This window comes from Ptychodera flava, chromosome 13 (genome assembly GCF_041260155.1).
Source record: "Ptychodera flava strain L36383 chromosome 13, AS_Pfla_20210202, whole genome shotgun sequence".
In the NCBI taxonomy this organism is placed as follows: Eukaryota; Metazoa; Hemichordata; class Enteropneusta; family Ptychoderidae; genus Ptychodera; species Ptychodera flava.
This window is the reverse complement of record NC_091940.1, coordinates 8,822,395-8,847,051: the sequence shown is the minus strand read 5'-3', so window position 1 is coordinate 8,847,051 and position 24,657 is coordinate 8,822,395. Positions and strand designations below refer to the sequence as shown.

The 24,657-nt window shown below is 37.8% G+C and overlaps 1 protein-coding gene across 2 annotated transcripts; it reads left to right on the top strand.

Annotated features, from left to right (window-relative positions):
- The first annotated feature begins 249 nt into the window (after nucleotides 1-249).
- LOC139147324 (copine-5-like) lies at nucleotides 250-21,758 on the top strand. 2 transcript variants are annotated; one of them, XM_070718383.1, is made up of 17 exons: nucleotides 250-551; nucleotides 11,059-11,099; nucleotides 11,658-11,704; nucleotides 12,339-12,442; nucleotides 13,120-13,159; nucleotides 14,488-14,558; nucleotides 14,756-14,828; nucleotides 15,243-15,346; nucleotides 15,862-16,008; nucleotides 16,235-16,310; nucleotides 17,241-17,403; nucleotides 17,849-17,985; nucleotides 18,148-18,272; nucleotides 18,820-18,925; nucleotides 19,099-19,156; nucleotides 19,799-19,851; nucleotides 20,584-21,758. In XM_070718383.1, exons 1-17 carry the CDS (start codon nucleotides 481-483, stop codon nucleotides 20,722-20,724), a joined length of 1,557 nt encoding a protein of 518 aa, XP_070574484.1. In that variant the 5' UTR covers nucleotides 250-480; the 3' UTR covers nucleotides 20,725-21,758. The 2 variants fall into 2 exon arrangements, with proteins under 2 accessions (XP_070574484.1, XP_070574485.1); XM_070718384.1 differs by lacking the exon at nucleotides 19,799-19,851 and having other exon boundaries at nucleotides 20,584-20,789.
- Nucleotides 21,759-24,657: the final 2,899 nt, after the last annotated feature.

Sequence of the window (24,657 nt, the reverse complement as noted above, 5' to 3'; positions counted from 1 at the left end):
TGTCCTTGAGCCTTAAAATTCCAATCTTTGACCATTTTTCATAGAAGAGGACACTTCCATCATTCTTATATAATATTGTCATTACACCACAGAACTTCACTAAGAAGATTCTGTTTTGATGTTGATAATTTCACTCTTGTAAGTCTAAGTGACTTCCAGGTATTTAACATATCTCCATACACCATTGGTATACTGTAGTTATTCTGATGGCTGATAGCCTCGAATCACGCCCTCTATCCATAATAAGTTCCACACGAATTTACGGGAGAGAGTGCCGCTATAGGTTGGCACCGCAACACCAGGCGTATACAACTTTGTTGACGACGACGGTATTGGCGTGTACCCTACTCTGCCCCCAAGCATCGAAACCGTTGCCAAGACAGCTTCCACAGTATACATATGCATACATTGATGGCGCGTGAATTAGTGCCGCAAAGAGATCACGCAATTGATAATCGTGTCAACTATTTCTGGTAAGAAATGGCAAGTGGCCGTGGGAACTGCGAAGGAACCGGACCGTTCACAGAAGTTGAATTACACGTTTCAGCGAGGTAGAGTCTATTACAACAGTAGTGGTATGTAGAACAAACGTTGCCCAGTGGGGTTCTTTTAATTTTACAAGCGTAATATACAGAATCACGATCTGTAGTATGCCGCTATTGTGTTCGTCAATAATTGACTCGTACAGCTGACCTAAATTGTTCAGCCGAAGGCTTGCACCATAGTGGGAACCTTGAGGTTGAATTAGGTTGTCCGTCTGGCGGCTGGTATTAACAAGAGTTATGCAGTGCACTTAAGAAGACACTACATTGTTATTCAAACATTGCTGACCAAGTGCACTGGTCAGTGAGCATAAGTCTAGGGCTTCCCTGTTTGGGTTGAACAAATGGCATGGCCGTTGACCGTCACCGTCGACTGAACTTGACCAGTCGGTTGCTCTGACGTCACATTGTAGCAAGGCTAACACAAAATCAGAAATGCGGTGAACTGTGATGCACAGTTTGTGCGTCATTACCATTATTTACCGACATGTAAACTGGTCCCGCAGGTTTGCATTTTTGTACTAGTATGGCCAGATATTTATTGTTGTGGCTACTGAACACTGACCTGTTGGTTGGATAGGTCAGGGGTCAGCGAAATGCTACTGACCTTTCGTCATGCTGTCTCCCCATCTGCGTTTGACGATTAAAACTGAAATTTTTACGTCTGAGATTATAATCTACCAGCTTTACAACCGACGCTTTTCAAGTGCAAAACACAGTATATTGTCAAAGTGCAGAGACGCTTTGGCCAACCCTCTACTACCCTCCATGGTCCAACCATGGAAGTATTACCATTGATGAACTAAACGAGCATGTGAATTCATTACATAACAAATTGATAAATATTACTCTGTTTATGCATGTCATTGTGCTATTATGCTAATATATGAAAGCAATGTGTCATGTCTAGCCATTGACTGCTGAGTGATTGTTAAAGAATGATGTAAAATGTACAGCTTCCGAACAAGTCTATTTTCATGGGCATGGATTGACTGTAGATAACGAATGTAATTGTTTAGTGTTGGAGGGGGACGGCAAGACTTCGGCCATTACAAACTATTCAAAAAGGGGAAGAGTTGTGAGACCATCAAAAAATGGTTGACTAATTAAGCAAAGGCATGTATACTGCTTGAAAAATAGTAAGTTGTGTAAAGTTGCTACAGTTTCTCGTCAAGGCCACATCAAATATGTTCATGTATAATGAACAACGTAAATATATTTAGAACAGTTACACAACGGTGCTTCCTTTTCCTTGTAGAAGGGAGTTACCATCGACACCAGGCTGAGAACGAACCACACTTACCTCCGTGGTACTACAAAAAACGCTATCGGATAAAAACGATGTTGTCCTATGGATGGAGGCAGTAACAAATTTTACCTCCATGTTCTCTGTAAAATTTCACAAAACCTTAAAACTTCGTAATTCTCCAATTCCCGAGGTTGAAAGTTTCCTCGGCGAGAACAATGTAGTTTCTTCGGAATAGTTTCAATATCAAATATCAACATTCGTTTGTTCAAAAATATCATAATGACATCGCCTACTCAGTTTCATAAAACCTATGCATTACGATAAGCTGATATTATTAAACAATATGTGTATGTATGAAATTAACAAATTTCCCATAATTGGCCCATGATAGTGACTCTCTTTTAGTTAGATTCGATAGTATTGAATAAGTAAAATTCTTCAGAGGGAAATCATTCTGACCCCATCATGACCTTGTTGTTTTTCTTGGGCTCCCTAATTGCATTTCTTCGGAAGAACCTTCCTGTTTTGTAGCTTTTTGGACTAATATAGGTCTACCTAGACTTGGTTGAAATCGGTGAATGTTTAAAAAGTAAAATCGTTTGCAAAAGTTCCTCTTAAGTATCTTCTATTTCACCTAATTGAAATTTTGCAGCCCAGGTCAGGTTTTCCTAGCGATCGGACGTAGTTTCTGCCGGGTGATTCCGGGTGTAACTCCCCTATATCATGTTCACTCCACTCATCGCGTCCACCACATTCACACGTTAGATGTGAAACAGAAAATAAATCAATTCATCCACCCCTCTCACACGTTTACAAATCACACACTTGAACCAAATCTAAGACCTTCCCACTAAAAGTTCGACGGAGTCTGTCATAAATTTCCTGTGTTTGAAAAAAAAGTTTGGACTCTGACCACAATGTCTGCTTTGGTCGTTCTCTTTAGAAATTGGCGATAGTAACCGGAGTCATAAAACAATCTAATTCAATGCATTGCTTATGACTGGCTTTATTTTAGTCCGCTGTCCAAGCGAACTCTTGATCGAATGTGACACGAACTCACTGGTACGAACGAAGTGACCTCTGACTGCAATACGGAGTCAAGGCTGTATTACCCCTATTTGTAACAATCAACCCTATTTGTAACAAAATTTAATTTTCAAAAAAACTTTGCCGTATATGTTGAAATTTAATAAATATGCATATTTGTATGTTTGAGGGCAATTTTCTGTTTTTTTTCCTTGTCAAACTCATTTTTCCGAAACTGCTTTTGTTACAAATTGGGTTGATTGTTACAAATAGGGGTGACATGTGTCAACCCTATTTGTAACAATCAACCCTATTTGTAACAAAACCTAAATTTCAAAGAAACTTGGCCGTATTTGATGAAATCTTGATGAAATATACATATTAGTATGTTCGGGGGCAATTTTCTTTGTTTTCCTTGTTGAAACTCATTTTTTCCGAAAATGCTCGTGAGATTAAATTTCGTTGTCAGGTTCCTAGGGATAAGAGCCCTACTCGTAAGATGTAATCAAGTCGTGCAGATACATGCCAAGGTTTGTTTTGGGGCAATTTTCACCATTTTCGGTCAAAAATGTTAAAAATCTTGTTTTCTGACCGAAATCATACTAAACCTATATGGGGTTAACTTTTGTTACAAATTGGGTTGATTGTTACAAATAGGGTTGACGTGTCACCCTATTTGTAACAATCAACCCTATTTGTAACAAAATTTAACCAACTTGAAACAAAACCTAATTTTCAAAAAAACTTGGCCGTATTTGATGAAATCTTGATGACATATACATATTAGTATGTTTTGGGGCAATTTTTATTTTTTCCTTGTCGAAACTTATTTTTTCCGAAAATGCTCGTTAGATTAACTTTCGTTGTGCAGGTTGCCTAGTATAAGAGGCCTACTCGTAAGATATAATCGAGTTGTGCAGATAGGTTTGTTTCGGGGCAATTTTCCCCAATTTCGGTCGAAAATGTTCATAATCTTGTTTTCTGACCGAAATCATACTAACCTATATGGGTTAACTTTTGTTACAAATTGGGTTGATTGTTACAAATAGGGTTGACGTGTCAACCCTATTTGTAACAATCAACCCTATTTGTAACAAATTTAACCAACTTGAAACTAAACCTAATTTTCTACAAAACTTGGCCGTATTTGATGAAATCTTGATGAAATGTACATATTAGTATGTTTTGAGGCAATTTTATTTTTTCCTTGTCGAAACTCATTTTTTCCGAAAATGCTCGTTAGATTAACTTCGTTGTGCAGGTTGCCTAGTATAAGAGGCCTACTCGTAAGATATAATCGAGTTGTGCAGATAGGTTTTTTCGGGGCAATTTTCCCCAATTTCGGTCGAAAATGTTAATAATCTTGTTTTCTGACCGAAATCATACTAAACCTATATGGGGTTAACTTTTGTTACAAATTGGGTTGATTGTTACAAATAGGGTTGACGTGTCAACCCTATTTGTAACAATCAACCCTATTTGTAACAAAATTTAACCAACTTGAAACTAAACCTAATTTTCTACAAAACTTGGCCGTATTTGATGAAATCTTGATGAAATGTACATATTAGTATGTTTTGAGGCAATTTTTATTTTTTCTTGTCGAAACTCATTTTTTCCGAAAATGCTCGTTAGATTAACTTTCGTTGTGCAGGTTGCCTAGTATAAGAGGCCTACTCGTAAGATATATTCGAGTTGTGCAGATAGTTTTTTTTCGGGGCAATTTTCCCCAATTTCGGTCGAAAATGTTAATAATCTTTGTTTCTGACCGAAATCATACTAAACCTATATGGGGTTAACTTTTGTTACAAATTGGGTTGATTGTTACAAATAGGGTTGACGTGTCAACCCTATTTGTAACAATCAACCCTATTTGTAACAAAATTTAACCAACTTGAAACAAAACCTAATTTTCAAAAAAACTTGGCCGTATTTGATGAAATCTTGATGAAATATACATATTAGTATGTTCGGGGGCAATTTTCCTTGTTTTTTCCTTGTCGAAACTCATTTTTTTTTAAAACTACTCATTAGATAAAATTTCGGCGTGCAGGTTTCTAGGGATAAAAAGGCCTCCATCTAAGAGGTAATCATGTTTTTCAGATACATGCAAAACCAAAATTTGGTGGGGGCATCAGTCACCAATTTTGGTCTAAAATGCAAAACAAATCTTCTTTTCTGACAGAAGTCATACTAACCCTATTTGTATCAAAAGTTAACGCTATTTGTAACACTTAAAACATAAATTTTGCTCTTCCAATAACATGGTTTCAAAATAGGGCAGTTAGGTCGGCTGGTTTTCTTTTCCCCAATATTTTTTTTTAAATATGCACTTTTCAGGGGTTCAGGGCGATCTAACACTTACCACAACATTTCCAGAAAAAGCGTATCATACATATTAAAGGACTAATTACATAAAAGACGTCGACGTCCCAAGCAAAAATCAAATATCAGGTGACGAACACGTGATTTTACGGGGGTTTTATGTCTTTTTGTTTCTTCCGTGTTTACGTTGCTAAAAGTTTAGGGTCGCAGTCTAAAAAATAGGGTAGGTCGGGTTATCGGAACAGGACAACTTATTTCTTTTGCCTATCCTATCCATCTGCAGGCCACCGAGACTTTGGTAGGCCTCTGTAAAGGATGCTTCATAGTAACTTAAATCATCATCAAACTTTAAATTTTAAAAACTTTCAATAATGTCGCCCTCGAGTTCTATATTTTTTCCTCCTTCAGTCGTATTTTTCTCTGTATTACTCCACTAATAATGCCGTACAGCAATGACAATGCCGTAAAATCGATAATTTTATCAAGCTTCAGCAGCCGAAACCATATGAATTAAGGCAGAAAGGACCCATCATGTAGTTACTCATAACCCAAGCCAGGCACAGATAGGTGAGACACTACACATACGGTGTCCAAAGTTAGAGAGTGGAGTCGTTTATGTTCCAGATACCTTCGATCTGGTATTTGACCTTATAGTATCGGTCACCCAAATAACCGAGTAGTTCAGAATATCATAAAAATATAATCAAGTGCATTGTTTTAGAATTCGAGGGACAGATACTTCTCGATCTTAGTAATCATAATGTTATTGAATGTTATCGTGATCCCTATGAACATAAAAAGTAGAGATGAAACGTGATTCTGAAGAGTATTCAGAATGAAAATCTCCGAATCTAAGAAGTGGTGCGGCCGATGCAGATAATAACATCGTTTATGATAGTCTACCTCTTGAGGTTTATGATACGAAATATGCCATGCACTTGACTCATCCCTTCATCAAAGGTCATAGGGTTACTTATCCATCAGCGCTCGGCAGCAACATCGAGTGGGAAATTACCCTTGTGTCTCTGTCTCCTAGTTAATTGTCAGTGAAAATCTCCCTTCAGCAGGTTATACAAACTGACGAATATTCAATTTGAATATTAAAATGGTTGTAGACTTCATGACACTACTGACACTGGAAATGCATTCAACATTTGAATTTACAGTTGAGAAATACATAAAAAAACATTATTTTCCGACGTTGAAATATTTCAGGGCTAAAAGCAAAACTAAGAAATCATTCTTGATATTAAAACAAATGCAAAACCAACTGGAACGTTCCAATGCCTGCTCAGAGGATCAACCAAAACCAACCTTTAAGGGACCCATCAAAGGCAAAATTCTTAGATACTCGCCTACATGCAATACCCAATCGATTTCAAGAAAAAATGTAGCATTCTTCACAAGCAAATTAATAGACAGAGAATGCACGGCAACATAAACCAAACAGAAACCATACTCAAAACTGTAAATAGAAAAACAACAAACAAACATTCACAACATAAAATGACTTGATCTTCACAACAACATTTAGGCTCAACACATATCAAAACAAAGGATAAAAAAGAAGCCCGTCAAAATATTTGGAAGAACTTGATAAGTGGGAAGCAATAAAAACCCTTTTGCCGAAACAACCAACAAGAGCCTACAATAAACAACAAGTGTATAAATTAAAGCAGCGGCATTGAGGGTTCAAATGAATCCAAACAAATGCCAAGGCCGTATCTGTGATGAATTATCTGAAAATTAGGTAAAACGTCACCACAAGGAACCTTCATACAAAATGTCAAAGCAATAGGACGAGTGGATTCTAAGAAGAAGATTTTTGACCTGTTTTTTTAGCAAAAATGGCGAAATTCCCAAAAAGAGTCGTGAATAGATCAGCACAATTCAACACGCCTTGGAGGAATTATCTCCAGAAACCTGTATACCAAATTTCAAAACAAACCACCTCGCAATTTTAGAAAACATATTTTTTTGAAAAACGACATATTTCCCAAAATATAGACCTAAATACGCATATTTCATCAAGATTTCATCAAATACGGCCAAGTTTTTTGAAAATTAGGTTTTTTTACAAAATTATTAAATTTTGTTACAAATAGGGTTGATTGTTACAAATAGGGTCGATTGTTACAAATAGGGTTGACACGTCAACCCTATTTGTAACAATCAACCCAATTTGTAACAAAAGTTAACCCCGTATAGGTTTAGTATGATTTCGGTCAGAAAACAAGATTTTTAACATTTTTGACCGAAAATGGTGAAAATTGCCCCGAAACAAACCTTTGGCATGTATCTGCACAACTCGATTATATCTTACGAGTAGGCCTCTTATACTAGGCAACCTGCACAACGAAAGTTAATCAACGAGCATTTTCGGAAAAACTAAGTTTCGACAAGTAAAAAATAAAAATTGCCCCAAAACATACTAATATGTATATTTCATCAAGATTTCATCCAATACGGCCAAGTTTTGTAGAAAATTAGGTTTTTTGCTTCAAGTTGGTTAAATTTTGTTACAAATAGGCTTGATTGTTACAAATAGGGTTGATTGTTACAATTAGGTTGACACGTCAACCCTATTTGTAACAATCAACCCAATTTGTAACAAAAGTTAACCCAATATAGGTTTAGTATGATTTCGGTCAGAAAACAAGATTATTAACATTTTCGACCGAAATTGGGAAAATTGCCCCGAAACAAATCTATCTGCACAACTCGATTATATCTTACGAGTAGGCCTCTTATACTAGGCAACCTGCACAACGAAAGTTAATCTAACGAGCATTTTCGGAAAAATGAGTTTCGACAAGGAAAAAACAAAAATTGCCCAAAACATACTAATATGTACATTTCATCAAGATTTCATCAAATACGGCCAAGTTTTGTAGAAAATTAGGTTAAGTTTTAAGTTGGTTAAATTTTGTTACAAATAGGGTTGATTGTTACAAATAGGGTTGAGACGTCAACCCTATTTGTAACAATCAACCCAATTTGTAACAAAAGTTAACCCCATTTAGGTTTAGTATGATTTCGGTCAGAAAACAAGATTTTTAACATTTTTGACCGAAAATGGTGAAAATTGCCCCAAAACAAACCTTTGGCATATATCTGCACAACTCGATTATATCTTACGAGTAGGCCTCTTATACTAGGCAACCTGCACAACGAAAGTTAATCTAACGAGCTTTTTCGGAAAAAAAGTTTCGACAAGGAAAAAAAAAAATTGCCTCAAACATACTAATATGTACATTTCATCAAGATTTCATCAAATACGGCCAAGTTTTGTAGAAAATTAGGTTTAGTTTCAAGTTGGTTAAATTTGTTACAAATAGGGTTGATTGTTACAAATAGGGTTGACACGTCAACCCTATTTGTAACAATCAACCCAATTTGTAACAAAAGTTAACCCCATATAGGTTTAGTATGATTTCGGTCAGAAAACAAGATTATTAACATTTTCGACCGAAATTGGGGAAAATTGCCCCGAAACAAACCTATCTGCACAACTCGATTATATCTTACGAGTAGGCCTCTTATACTAGGCAACCTGCACAACGAAAGTTAATCTAACGAGCATTTTCGGAAAAATAAGTTTCGACAAGGAAAAAATAAAAATTGCCCCAAAACATACTAATATGTATATGTCATCAAGATTTCATCAAATACGGCCAAGTTTTTTTGAAAATTAGGTTTTGTTTCAAGTTGGTTAAATTTTGTTACAAATAGGGTTGATTGTTACAAATAGGGTTGACACGTCAACCCTATTTGTAACAATCAACCCAATTTGTAACAAAAGTTAACCCAATATAGGTTTAGTATGATTTCGGTCAGAAAATAAGATTTTTAACATTTTCGACCGAAATTGGGGAAAATTGCCCCGAAACAAATCTATCTGCACAACTCGATTATATCTTACGAGTAGGCCTCTTATACTAGGCAACCTGCACAACGAAAGTTAATCTAACGAGCATTTTCGGAAAAAATGAGTTTCGACAAGGAAAAAATAAAAATTGCCTCAAAACATACTAATATGTACATTTCATCAAGATTTCATCAAATACGGCCAAGTTTTGTAGAAAATTAGGTTTAGTTTCAAGTTGGTTAAATTTTGTTACAAATAGGGTTGACACGTCAACCCTATTTGTAACAATCAACCCAATTTGTAACAAAAGTTAACCCCATATAGGTTTAGTATGATTTTGGTCAGAAAACAAGATTTTTAACATTTTTGACCGAAAATGGTGAAATCGCCCCAAAACAAACCTTTGGCATGTATCTGCACGACTTGATTACATCTTACGAGTAGGGCTCTTATCCCTAGGAACCTGCACAACGAAATTTAATCTCACGAGCATTTTCGGAAAAATGAGTTTCAACAAGGAAAACAAAGAAAATTGCCCCCGAACATACTAATATGTATATTTCATCAAGATTTCATCAAATACGGCCAAGTTTCTTTGAAATTTAGGTTTTGTTACAAATAGGGTTGATTGTTACAAATAGGGTTGACACATGTCACCCCTATTTGTAACAATCAACCCAATTTGTAACAAAAGCAGTTTCGGAAAAATGAGTTTTGACAAGGAAAAAACAGAAAATTGCCCTCAAACATACAAATATGCATATTTTATTAATATTTCAACATATACGGCAAAGTTTTTTTGAAAATTAAATTTTGTTACAAATAGGGTTGATTGTTACAAATAGGGGTAATACAAAGGCAACCGCCCCCATCCCCCATTGTCCCTGGAAAGCAATCAATGCTGCCGTCTCAGTTTTCTGTCATTTTCCGGGTACACCAAGTGTAAATGTTTTGATATTTTCTCTTTCTCTCTCATTCCCTCTGGTCACAGATTCCGGCCTTTTTTCGCCGAATTCTGTACTGAACCGCCATTGGCGCTTACTTTCGAGCAAAACTTGTCATTTTCATATATAGATTTACTTTCCCGTCAGAAAACTGCATTTTGTATACCGTTAGACCACCCCAAATGGCAGAATGTACGACTGTGCAGGGAAGTGAAAATTGCAAATTACTCAGGTCTAGGTGCCCAGCGCCCTTTGGTAAGGGAGAGGCAAAAAAGAAACAAAACTAAACATCCCTTCTCAAGGACTAAATATTGCAGCTAGCCATTTCTTGTACTGTTGTTACCGCACAGTGATATTCAACGGAAGTAAACTTTATGGTTTGTTTATTTATTTAATTTAGAGGGAGTGGTAATACAAAACACTTTGTATTTTCTTACTCGCTTTCCAATATAAATACTAATGTTCAATCAAAACCATATCAAATATACTCTTCATGTATATACTCTGCTTTTATCTCACAAGGTAAGTTTTGTGCGCATATTTCTTGAATAACAGGGCGGTATCTGCAATACAATTATCCAGGTGCACACTCCCTTTCTTCGTTTAAAATCTTGCCTATCTGAGCTGGCCTTACCTCAGCCGAGGTTGTCAGGTGCCCGTCCTTTCCACTCTGTCTGTGTTATTACAAGACAAATTTCAACTCTGTAGGTTAGCCAAGGCAATATATTACTGGCCCCAGGGACAGGTAATACTTTACGTCGATAGGGATATTACTTCAGACCATGCTGCGAGATAAACAAACAAACATGACACCCTTGCCTTTCCCCATCAGTTTGCCGACTTACAGTGACATCACATGTATTGCTGCTCCGTCCCTGGCCATGGTAAATGAGGACTCCCAAACAACAACAGCAACACTAGCGTTCCATGATCCCTTCGAAAGAACGATAGACCGAATACAACACAGGACAGTAGACAGAAATGAGATTGAACTCACTGCTTTATCGGGACTTACAACGCCTATGGTCACTTTTGCCCTCTTTTCTCACGCTGCTCCGCCGAAAGTTTTTCCAAATCATACTAGATTTTGTTTTATCTCTGCAGGAACATTCAGGATAAAGACTTATTTTCGTCATCTGACCCGTGTAAGTCAAATTATTGTAAGATGTTATAAGAATTGGGCTCTGCACTTGGCAGCTTTTTATAAGATTTACCGAAACTCATACTTTCCCTGTGCAACTAAAACTACTGATTTCGCATGATCATGTTACAAACAACAATTTGACAATGGTATAAGTAACAAAGCCATGGAATTAAATATTTCTACTTCAACATAGATATGATTTTTAAAATTGTTGAGTATATAGCAAAAGCAAATTTATCTCAGAGCACCAAATATAAGGCTGGTGCGTTTTACTACAAATGACCTCAGACCCTAGTTCTTTTACATTTTGAAGTCCTGTTCGAAACGAGTAACTCAAGAGGAAAATTTCGCTGATCGTTTTTAGAAGATTCCATACGGTAAATACGATATTTCCGCCGTACTTGTGAAGGACAGTGAAGCATTTCGATGAAAGCGTTTGCTTAATTTGCCATGATTATTATCTTATGATGGAAATTTAATTTCTCTTATTCAACATGTTATCTGTGTTCATCAAATGTTAATGTAAATTTAGAAATAACGCAATATTATTTGTTTTCAGTTTGTGTTCTGTTCCAAAAGAAACTTAATTCTGAAGAGTTTGTTGAGGTAAGACACCAGACGTATATCGTCAAGACATATTATCTTGTGGACAGGCGCTTTTCTTCCGCGGTTGTATTTTTATTCGGATGGGGTTTTTTGTTTGTTTGCTTCGATTTTTGTGGGTTGTGGAAGAGGATGCTTTCAGAGAGCTCTGCCAGCTGCAACATGTGATGTATTTTCTAGTATTTTTCCTCTGTGTGTAAACTGAAGTCCGTTGTTCTGCTCACATAACCATGTCAAAGAGTACAGTGTTTTGACATGTGGACGCAGCCTATGTGCGCATTGTCTTATATCATCGTAGGTGAACGACTTAATTTTATCCCGGAAGAGAATTCATATATCAATATTTCAACGTGCTGTAGGCAGGAGAAGAAAAACGTATTAATGTACAGGAACAAGGGCGACGATGAAAATATATGAAGAGCTACAGCAATTGTTATAACATTGCAGATAAATTATGATTCATCAGATTATCAATGGCTTTGCCAATCATTCACGTGTACGTGCTATACTTTCATTTAAATGCGAACTACTCGCTCGGCTTCCCGGTTTATTCACAAACGAAAGCGCGGCGTGACGATTTCTGGGGCGTGCATAAAATAGGAATAACTTTTTTGTACATGTCATTATCTTATTGCAGGTTGACAGGACTGAAGCTATAAAGGACACACTAAATCCCGATTTCGTGAAGAAATTTAAAATCGACTATTTTCACCAGGAAGTACAACAGCTAAAATTCGAAGTGTATGTAGCTTTGCCTCATTTTTTTGCAGAAAGTCACTGGAAAGTGATCGTTATCATAAGTATCGCTCAGCCACCATGATTGGAAACCACCATCACAAGAGCAGTTTGTAATGGTTCGCGCGTCACGCGACACGCCCCCAACACATAACTGTTAAAACCATAACCACAGTTGAAAACTGTCCAGGACATTTTGATATCTGTATATAAAAGTGTTAACGCTTGTAATGTGTCAACAAGCCGTGCTAGCCAGATATCTCAGTTTGTTGTCAACCTTTCAAGTTTTTGCCAAGTTCATTGATTAAAGATTATGAACGTCGACTGGTCTGGGGAAACCGTTGCAGTTGCCACGTTTCATTGACCATCACAGATGCAACCAGGTGTTGCATTTTTTGACAACCACATACGTCACTCGATGCGGCCTAAGTAACAAGGGAGCAGTCACAGATCAAATAACGCATGCGTATTTATTATAGCAACAGCCATAGTGCCTCAAGTATTTAGAATCTATCATACTTACGTCGCTAACGCTACAAAGCCGGTATTTATGAGTTTTCATCTACCTGTGCTGAAGTTGCAATACAACTGACGGTAATTTGTAATTACATTGCGCACGTTTATTAAATATGATATACGCCCTTTATGTTCAGACATGTCTTTGTGTTTGTTTTGTTTTTCAGCTACGATCAAGACTCGACTAGCCGACGTCTCAGTAAACACGTAGGTTAACTCCCATGCTAGCAATCGATTATCAAAACAGATTCATTTAATAAGTTGCTCTGTCGTTTCGCAAATTTACTTCAATAATTTTATCGTGTAAAAATATCCGCCACTTATAAAACCATAAAACGTATAACTGAGGTAGACTGTGCCCGCACGGACAATTTTACAAATCAACATTATACTGAGAGGGTCCAGTTGTTTCCAAAAGGTACAGGACGGTCCCTGGGGAACACTGTTGTTTCCACGGTGGAGCAGGCTGGTCCATTTTTTCTCCGGCCAGGTGTGCTCCAAAAAATAATGCTAAAATAGTCTAGCTCCTTGCCGAATTTTACGATGTGGCTGCGCTGTATAGCGCAAGGCATAAACAGTGAACGACACATATCGACGACTGTTATTGGCAGCATCGTCATGCAAACTAGTCGCTATTATAGCGACGTCCGCATCCTCAGACGGCGTCAAGTTAGTTCTGATTGATATCGAAGCGCGCAAATCTCAGTTATCGATGATATGTCGTTTTCTCTCGATTCCACTGAAGCAATATGATAAAAAATATTTAGCTTTTAATCACAAGTTTTCACGCTGCACACGGCTGCTCAGTTGTATGAAACGTCTTATCACGCATAAAACAACAAACTTAGCGGCGATACATAAAAATCAACCGAACCTAGGTAACTAATATCATGATCAAGTTCCCTCCATATACCCGTGCTGATATTGTGTTTATAAGAAAAGTTAGCGTTGAATCTTTCATAACAACGTTTACAAAGACAGCTCATCGAACAACTGTACATTTTCCGTCACAACGTGTAAGAGAATTGGTAAAGTCTCGACCTGGGTGGAAATTGTCTCCGATGATCCAAGCTTGGAGATACATTGGAACTACAAACTAGTAACAGAATGGCATCGTAGATAATAAAACCTGCGCATTCAAAACTGAATTTCTTCATTGAATGCCAATAACCACCTCCTTCAAACGAGGTTCTCGCGTATGTGTAAAGGTCACAGATTGCGCTACAGACACACCTCCTGTGATACAACGTTAAAGGCGATACACGTACACTTTCAATTTCGCTGCTGAGTTTTACATATCTTACATCCCACTCATACAGATTGCTTTTTGTACAGTCTACCTTCTCTTGTTTATTTCTTTGTGCTATTAATTAGGCATTAAAATATATGTTGTTTCCATCATTGGCCTTTAGGTCATACTTCAATGAAATGAAATTACCGGGCTGTAGAAAATTCACCTTGCAGTCTCAGAAAGTTCGTTTGTTTTTAGTAAATTCCCGTTGATTTTTTTCTTTCCCTTCTTCCGTTCCTACTAGGATTGCCTTGGTGAAGTTTTCTGTACTCTGGAAGAAATTGTTGATAGCAGAAGACTCGAAAAACCGATCCTGTAAGTAGATACCGAGGCCGAGGACTTAGTTTTACCCAATTAACGTAAACGTGGCTTACATTAAAATTTGCCATCTGATTTCGAATTTTAGATCACCTGGTCCGTGAAGCTTCGTCACCTCAGATATGCTATTGAGTTGTTTAGAGCATCGTTTATGGTGGTTGCCACTAGCGCCATTAAAATTTGTATTTTAACAGGTACAAAGGTAAACAAAGGCGGCGTGACTGTGGCTCCCTTTGCGTTACAGTTGAAGATATTGGTGACTCCAACGTAAGTTTTGTATTACAACACTTTACAGTATATAATATTCTTCGGCCCTACCAGGGGATTCGATCTGTCAGAGCGCCCTCTATTGTCAGATTCCAGAGGCCTGCACTGTAGGAGTCGCGGCCTGACCAAAACTCGATGTAAGCAACAAAATTACGTGTATCAACTCCAAAGGCCCTACGATAGCATGATCGCTGTGAGCGATGGGTACCATTTCAAAATTAATAACAGTTATGGAAATTTAAACTGTAAACAAAAGCTATGTATACAACTAAAGAAAAATCCAGACTGTCTTCAAAGCCCTGGCCGGGAGCTGTTGTTGTCACCAAGGTGGCCGGTGTGTATAAAGCGTAGATGTTGTGTGTGCTTGTTCGTTTATGAAGGACCATTGAATCTAAAGTACTATTTTGTCTGTAGGATGTCGTTACCTTGCAGTTCCAAGCTTTTGGGTTGGATAAGATGGATACATTTGGGAAATCTGACCCATACTTGACCTTCTACCGGACCAATCGTGATAGAAGGTAGAAACTGATATCATCAAATTTTGGCAAACTGATTGATTTTTCCAACTCTTGTTTGACATCTTATCATCAGATGATATTGTAGATGCTGATAATTGATACGCACTAATTGAATTGTAAATTGGAAGGGAAAAAGAGATAGAATTCTGTGATACGCTGTTTATAGGCTATTCCTTGCTCGTTTAAAAAGTTGCCATCCATCCATTCACTGTTTTATGTAATCAAGCTTCTCATAAAACCAGTTTCTGCGCATGCGGCATATTTAAGTATCGCAAAGAACATGTGCAGGATTAGAAGCATAGAATGAACAGAATGAACAGATAGTTTCTAATTTCACAAATACATGTATGTATATATGTATGTATGTATGTATGTATGTATGTATGTATATATATATTATATATATATATACACACGTTATAAACGAGGGTGCAAAATATCAGAAGTATGTATAGGTGACTCATTCATGTACATACGTGTCGCATTAACGAATAATATTGAACATTGTATTATAGTACAACCATTGTATACCGGACTGAAATCATAAAAAAGACACTCAACCCGTCTTGGAAAGAGTTCACAATTCCAGTGCGCATGCTCTGTGCCAATAACTATGACCGTAAGATCATCGTTAACTGCTGGGATTGGAACAAGACATCAAGGTATGTAGAGTATGATCGTCTGACTTTTTCATTCATTATGATTGTGATTTAGCAAAGCGGAAAATCGTAGTTTCAATGGGGCCGGTCTTTGTACCTAGAGACGCCCGCGAGTTTGGTGTGATGGTAGAGAAGCTGTCTTAATTATTTTATTAGGACTACATATTGACGTGGTCTTGCTTTCAACGATAATTGCTGTTTTGTTTTGGTTTGTTTTGTTGTGCTGAAGTGACGAATATGCGGGTGAATGTGAAATGACGCTGGCTTCTCTAAAAGATGGACCTGGTGAATCAAATGTTTACAAGGTAAGAAATAACAAACATCATCCGTTTTCATTTGTCTTTACCAGTATGATTGCTGTGCACCTGTCATCATTATTGGCGAAGTATCCGTCCCTGCTCTTGTTCTGCACAATACAAAGATGTCAGTCATCTCAGCTGCCTCCTGCCTAGTACGCAAAAACGTTAAAGGCGTGTGTTTTTTGGAGTAGTTATTTCTATTCTCATGACTTCGATTCGATAAAACATAAGATTTTAACGAACAGCAAATGCGGAATGCGAAGACCAGGGCCGCTGTAGCTTGTCACTTCTCCCATCAAATAAATTTTCCGATCCCTGTTGCTTGGTGATATCAGATAGATATTTAGTACTTACGACACATTAACGTTGCGAATATTACCCGAGACCGTAGAGATTGCTAAGTTCAAAAGTAACTCCAATGGTACAACATGGTACAATAGATTAGGTTGTACCGCTAAGGCGCATGCGTATATTAATTTTCCCGAAATGATTCACATTTCGCCAAATGAACACAGCGACAAAATGTTCTCTCTATAAACAGTTGTGGTGGAAACTATTTACTGTCTGTTATGTTACTTTGACATTCAGCATAACACGATTGGAACTAATTTAGGATAATTTGATGGTGAAGTAATGTCTGTTCAGTCTGGAAAAAGTACGCTCATTTGCTTTTCTTTTTAAGTTATACACTTATTCTTATAAGTAATTTGTAATATTGCAACATTCAGCCATAGGGACCTAACAATGTTGAGAAATTTGAAAAATATGGAGATCCAATTATCCCAAATTAGTTCCAATATCGTGTTCCATGTAATATTCCTCCGGCAGTTCAGAATTTGGTCACACTCTAGCTAGCGTTCCATTGCCAAACTATTGCAGAGCGCAAATCAAACTGTCGAACTAAAAGTCGGTACGATTTTTTGATAATCATTTCAGATTACCAAACCGGAAAAAGTGGATACGGATAAAAATTACGACAACTCAGGAAGTCTCGTTCTCGTCAAATGCGAGATTGAACAAAGGCAATCATTCAGTGATTATATCCAAGCTGGTTCCAAGATAATCTTTTCACTTGCTTTCGACTGCGCTATGCCTGGAGGTAATAGCCATGTTGATTTGTTTAAGAAATTATGTTGGCCGTATTACATTATTTACATGTGGTTTTCAAAATAAAGAAACCAGTAGGGCTCACAGCTACCAGTAAAATTATGTTGCATTGCAGTGAAACTCGGCTGCGTTATCAGGTTTAGAGAATGAGAGAATGAGATTATTTGACAGCAAGTACTTTGTGATTTCACAAGTGTTTTTGACTGCACATACTTTACACATTCACAAGTGTTTTGAAAACATTTGCGATTTCATAAGTGTTTTGAAAGCAAATACTTTGCGATCCCACAAGCACTGTAGAGAGTTGCCAATATATAATGTCTAATTGCGTGTTTGGATCAGTGAAAGTTTCGAAAAGGGTTTTAAAACAGAAGGAATCCCTTGATTTAACATTCGTCTCTTGTATACAAAGGCACTACTTTTCGTGTTTCTTACAGATGAATACAGGCATTACAAAACTGTGTTGGTGTCATTGGCCTCAACGCTTGAGTACTACAACAAGACTGACGCCATCAAGATGTTTGGATTCAGGGAGAGTATTGAAGACAATGAAAGTAGTAGCAAATTTTACGTGGTAAGTGTATTCCCAACAAAAATGGCTTCTTTTGCCTGCAATTGAAATACTCAAGGTGACGTATTTGCTTTTGACTGAGATTCAGTTTTTTTCTAGGATTCCAAAACTGACTTTTGTTCGTCAAGTTACTAGTAACTTTATTTTATCCTCTTTCGTTTACAGAAAGACCCGACATTTATGCGTAGCGATGTAGAAGACATAATTAAAGTCCTAGGGTCAGATTCGCGAAGCTCAGAGGAAGTGTGCTGCAGTAATGACGTCATATCTCTCATAGAGCATATCAAAAAGTATGTTTTAATTACAACTCAACACAGGAGTGGTTTCAAGCTGTTAGCAAATAGGGCGCTCTACCCCTGGCCTTGCATTTACCGTATGCCGACATACTCAGGCAACGCCAACAAACCCCAGGTATTCCCACAGAAAGGTGTGTGGATATGTGCCGCCAAACTGGGTCACTTTTCAGGAAAAACCCTTAAATATGGGTCGACTTTTTGTTCAAAGTAAAGCTAAAGATGCGTCGACCACATTGTTAATGACCTATAGTTAATTCCAAACTTAGGAGAGAAAAATCCCTCGATATGAGTCAATATTTGGAGTACAGAATGGTAGATATATTCAACTTGAGCGACACAAATATTGTGAGTACCACTGGCACCCACAGCAACAAACAAACACTCATAAAACACCCACGTGTCTTCAAATTGCTCAAAGCCCGTACAACGAAAGTGATTTCTTTAGCGTAAAATCTACAAGGATCGCATTATTTGTACTTGGCGAATAACTGTTCCGCCTGTTTATATGTATATGTATGTTTCTGAATTTTTCTTCATGTAGCCATACTGCTGCAAACGGCGAAGGAATACGTTACCATGCTGTACTGGTCTTCGCTAACAACTTTTCGGATGGCACGCAGAGCAAATTAAGAGACGCTTTAAAACATGTAAGTAATTCCTGTACTATCGAGCCACACAAAACAAAACTTTGCGGAAAGGTTTAAGGTACTGAGACGATTTGGTTCTGTAATTCAAAAGTTGCAAAACGATGGCTTCCATAACACATTTACATCTTTTACAAGACTGAGTATGTAATGGCTTTTGTCATTTCAATACACAGGTGTGTTCGTTACCGATTTCAGTCATTGTTCTCGGATTTGGTGAGTTCACAGAACAAGGTGAGTTCAATGACCCAGAAAATGACATCCTTAGCGAACTCGAAATTAGTTGAAAAGACGTTCTCTTCAGTCGTTATCATTGACCTGTAAAATTACACTGAAAATTCTGACATAATGGCACAAACGTTGACAGACTTGACAACCAAATATTTTGATTGTTGAAAATCGTAAGAATCGTTCACCTGGTCTTTCTTCCGTGCACCGAGGTGCCCAGCACTTGACAAACACTCAAGGATGCGAGCATCTTATGCAGTGTGTAACACACTTGCGACCATAAGACGTGGAAAGGATTTTATCACACGGATTGATGAAGTTGTATTCGGACTAGATCAATTAATTTGGAATGATTATTAGATAGTTATTGCGCTACTGATGATTTCGTCAAGTGTTGCGTCAACGTTAGCTGTAACTTGTATTCCATCGAATGCTGTATAGAAAACGCTCACCCGAAAGTCGGCAGAACAGCGCCCTCAGTATATTTCAGTAGGTCTGCCATCATGACAAAATTGTAAATGTCAAAGGCCTAAAACTTTACCTTTGACACGCTAATTCTGGTGTGCTGATCATGGTTACCTTTAATATACGCCTAATAACAAACGCTCCATGGACTCACTTTGATGTAAATGTGTTTTTTTTATCCAGAAGTGACTGAGGTGTCCAGCGAACATGAACGGACTGTCGATGATATGTTGCATGTAAGCAAGCTTACGGAGTCACCTCTTTTTTGTCACCTGGAAAGATCCAATCAATGCATGGCGCTTGTATGATATACATGTAAAAGTTTGCCAGCTTTAGAATGAACGCAAGTTATCGCAGTTTTGCGTTATGTTATTACCAATATTCTTAGGTTGCATTACACAGTGTCTTGTTACAAAGATTGCAACTTTTGCTGTATGGTATTTGTGCATGGTCAGACTCGTGGTGAGCTTGTGTGAATTCAAGGTGCGTGCAGTATTCAGCAATGAAACTGAAACATGAGAGGATATGTGGGACCACATGTCAGTGTTAGGCAAAGGGGAGTGAGTATTTTTGTGCGCATGCCGAATTCCTTGGCCTTTTCAAAAGAAACCCCTATGCTTTAGGATCATTATACATGTAGTAGGTAGCTTTAATATTGCAAAGGTTTTGGCTTGCACTGTATTCGGAAATGTTTTTTGACGACCAGAGTTGAACCAGTATGACACTAATTTGCTACTGCCCATCACAATCTCAGTATTGACAACATGGGAACATGGGGTGCTGATAGAAAATTATTATTATCACTACACCATTGCGTTTCTACCTCTTCAATATAACACAATGAACCATGATTAATACGTGGTCTAAATGCATGGAAATGATATATTTCGCCTTTGTTCTGCTAAATATTAGATCAGCCTCTGGTAGGGCCTACCATCAACTTTCTTTCCCATGTTTTCCTCTTGCAGCTTGTCCACGCGTCAGACTTCCTTAATGAGACTGGACAACCGATCAGTGAAGATATGCTTGTGAGAGAAATATTCAAGAAACTGCCTGAGCATTTCTTGAAGTGGACAACAGTGAGTGAGATAAATCCTGGCGACACGTAGGATTGAATTAAGGATGTAAACTATAAATTATCGACTTCTAAATGGGAAAGTCATCACAGACATTGTAGTGTTATCCAGAGCCTATAAGCATTCTGTCATATTGCCATTTCTAGAAACTAGTATATGTACGCTTTGAAATGTGCTATTCTTATATCCAATGTCAGAAACATTTCGTCGAAACAACTTGCCCAATGCATTGTATGATCCGAAAACCAGTCCTCTTATATGTATGTATGTATGTATGTATGTATGTATGTATGTATGTATGTATGTATGTATGTATGTATGTATGTATGTATGTATGTATGTATGTATGTATGTATGTATGTATGTATGTATGTATGTATGTATGTATGTATGTATGTATGTATGTATGTATGTATGTATGTATGTGTGTGTGTGTGTGTGAGCATATATGTATACAGTATTACTTTTAAAACACCGTGGTGTGTCAAGTGAGGTCATTGAAAAAATGGGAAATGACGAGGTATCTATTCGAACAAATGTTCCCAACTGCAAATTAGGCATAGTCGAAAACAAACCAGTTGTAAGGAAAATAACGTTAAGTAGACGTCTTGAACAGGTTACATGTACTGAAAATTTTAAAATTCTGGACGAGAGAGACAGAGAGAGAATATGTACATCTATGGCTGCACAGGGTGTAGCAAGTATCCATCAGCTTCCCAAGTGACGTCCCTCATAACAAGAAAAAAGGCAATACCGTTTCAGAATTGCATGAAAGTTCACTGTGTTCCAAATCTACTTCAGTCTTGCTTTTGATATGTTTACATCTGTGTTGTTTGTATGTTGCTGCCTATTTATGCAAAAAATAAACTAAAAATAAACCTTCTTTATCGGATTGCTTCAGAAAATGAGTTCTTTACACACGCAAGGCTGCAACTCATTTCTTCTGTGTAGTTTTGGTTTTCAAAATAGTATATTTGTAAGGTTTAAACCTTATTCTTTAAGAAGTGAGTGTAACTTTTTTGATGAAATTTTTGAATGACAAGTCAAATATATTAAAATATGTAAATACAATGGAAAACGCGTCTTATTTACATTTCGTAATGGTCAGTTTGGTGAATGCCACTCACCTTAACAAATTCCATCGGTGTTCATTGAGTGATGGTGAATTTTCAAACAATCATAGTGGTATCCTTTAGTTTCATTGACCAAGAACAACAATAAGTAATGACTGGGATCCCTATGTCACTGACTACAACCTGTAAAACATCAGCATGCCAATGATCTGATCTCATACGGGCCAGACGGAAAGTAAAATTAAATATTGTTGCGTAATTTTGCGTGTGTGATGTCGGACGTATGAAAATAGTGTGGGGCAGGTATGCACTGTCGTCTGTTGATGTTCGCAGAGGAGGGGAGGCGATTTCTGTCTCAAAGAGATTGTGCGACTCTAATGTTTTTGGAAGTTGAGAAATTTTTGGAGAAATCCAAAATTGTCATCACGATTACTCGTATTGGTTTCGATTCGGACTGCGGAACCGGGTTTTGACGTCGCTTTCGCCTCCTCTATGTGGATGACGTTTCGCTGTCACAGAAGAGGAATCAACTTTGCCGTGCTTGCCAAAAGAATCGAATGCTTTCTTGCTCTACGACTGTCGTCTTATGTAAATGAAAGTTTTACAGCCTCGACAGCTGGCTCAAAGTCGCTTGTGTTAGGTACACGGCGAAGACCCCTGTACTTACAAAAAGACCTTTAGGGGGTTACAGGGGCCTTGATTGTACCACAGAGTAATATCATAGACAGAGTGGCAACAGCTATTGTTTAAGGCGTGAGCGGTTACGTAAGCAGTCCATGTTTGCCTCGCCTCACGAAGCTCTTGGCTCTCTTTTCCGAAGAGTGCCGACCATGCACCCTTCGGTAATTTTCGGATTTCACTAATTGTTAAGCGAAAGTATGTTCGACAAAGCTTGTGTTGTAGTTGTCCTGTGGTGCTGATCGGAATTGATGTGCTGGCGAAAACGCGAGTGTTTTGAGCTTCAGGAAAGTGGGTTTTACCGTTTTAAAAATTCCTCTCATATTTTTATGAATATATAATGAGTGTGTTTGAACCAATTTGAAAGTCTTTTATCGATACTGTCTGGTTTTACTCAATGGTTTACGGTCAGTCACACCGTCTTTTACACGTGCGCCAAGAAAGGACATGTTTATGAAACTGCTGGCGTGTTATGTTTTGATTGGCGTGAGGCAGTGTTTCTGGCCTGAGAGCTCACAAAGTAACTATGGTTGCTACGCGACTGGCAGTACGATGCCATCTCGTCGTATGTTTCGCATAATCTCGTGTAATTATCAACCACAAACCAAGCCTCCAAAAAGTTTAACACCTTTGAAGCTCATTTTAATATGAAAAGCCAATAGTCTACCGAGACGACCATGGAACAAAAGGCATGCAAGTGTTGCCAGTGTTGTCTATGATATTACTCTGTGATTGTACATTAGTATCGACAAGCAATTGTAAGCTGGGTGCACGTGCAAAAACGGTTAGAGGAAGATTTTGAACGTCAACACAAAGACGGCAGATTTGTAATTTTTTCACGCTATTTGACACAATTGAGAATCACGTTTAGTTTGGATGTGCGCTTGTAAGTCTAGTGCTACGATACGAGCAGGCAGGAGAGATGGGTGTTGTCCTAGGGTGTAGCACGCCATCCTGAAATGCAAAATAGCTGTAGGCAAGAGGGAGTAACAGTTCAGAGTTGAAACATATTTAAAGGGAGGGGGTCTTCGGAACTGCACTCAAAGGTCGTATGGGCTGTATTCCAGGAACGTTGGCGATCGATGATTGAAAGTTGATGATTGATAGTCAAGACATGTTTGTTATAATGAACATGGTAAAATTTAAATGTTGACAGCATTGTTGATATCTCGATATCTTGTAAAAAAGAAAAGTTTCGCAGGCGCAGTTTCGACTAGTCCATCCCTTTAAAAATATAAGAGACCAAATATTTTCAAAAATAGATAAAATGAAAACCTAATGAAAAAGATCCAAAGCCAAAAAGTTGTCATCGAGCGAGAATTTCTTCACAACTCTTAAAGAAATAAACGTCCTCTAGACAAACGAAGTGACTAACGCAGTTTTCTGATTTGGCTGTCTTATAGATGTGAGAAGGTACCTGTTTGTAATATATGTGTAGATTAAGCTCACAATGGCAACATTTTCTTTAAAATTTATATTTTTGCTTACTTTTTGTGCATGATTGGTCCATGCAGCATTGCATTTTGTTTCAAGTCCATTCTCAGTCCCACTGTATTTTCAATACCCACTATTTTTTCAAGCCACCATTCTCAATCTCCGGGTCCCTCCTTCCATAAAGAGATGCGGCCTAAAGGCCAATAAGAAGAGTCGTTTCTGGTCAACGTGCGCATCACTTGATAGCGTCACGTTCGCGTAAACTCATTTCTGTCTGTTTCTATGGAGAAGAGGTCGACGATGGAAAAAAGGGAAATGTTACTCAAATCGCAAGATGGTAAGCTTATGCTTTACTACTATCTCTACGGCAGCATTCAAATAACCAGAATTAAATACAACTCATGAAAGGTTACATTTATAAAGCAGACTGACCGACCTGAACAAAAGAAACAATCACAAGTACATGAAATAATCATAAACTACTACCGGTAGTACTCTTCTACGATTCTTTTCACAACATTAAACATTACGACTTTGGCGAATGGCAGGCATCGTTTGAGGGCGCTGTTTCTTTGCGCCTCGACTCTGGAAATTTGCGTTTCGAGCTCGACAGTATGCGCTGCGTCTGCTTCCCTCCCCCTCAATTCCGAACTGGAAGTTTTGAAATACGAAAATTCCACCGCGAATGCTTTTAAATCAAGCATTGAAGTTGAAGTAAATCCAGAGAATGGAAGATGATGTTCAAATCCTTTTTTCATGTATTGACGCAGATAAGAAGCCA

Coding starts and splice junctions, on each gene's coding strand:
- LOC139147324 (XM_070718383.1), top strand. CDS start 481: ATGGCAAGTGGCCGTGGGAACTGCGAAGGAACCGGACCGTTCACAGAA. Junction 12,443..13,119: donor CAACAGCTAAAATTCGAAGT/GTATGTAGCTTT, acceptor TTTGTTTTTCAG/CTACGATCAAGACTCGACTA. Junction 14,559..14,755: donor AGACTCGAAAAACCGATCCT/GTAAGTAGATAC, acceptor GTATTTTAACAG/GTACAAAGGTAAACAAAGGC.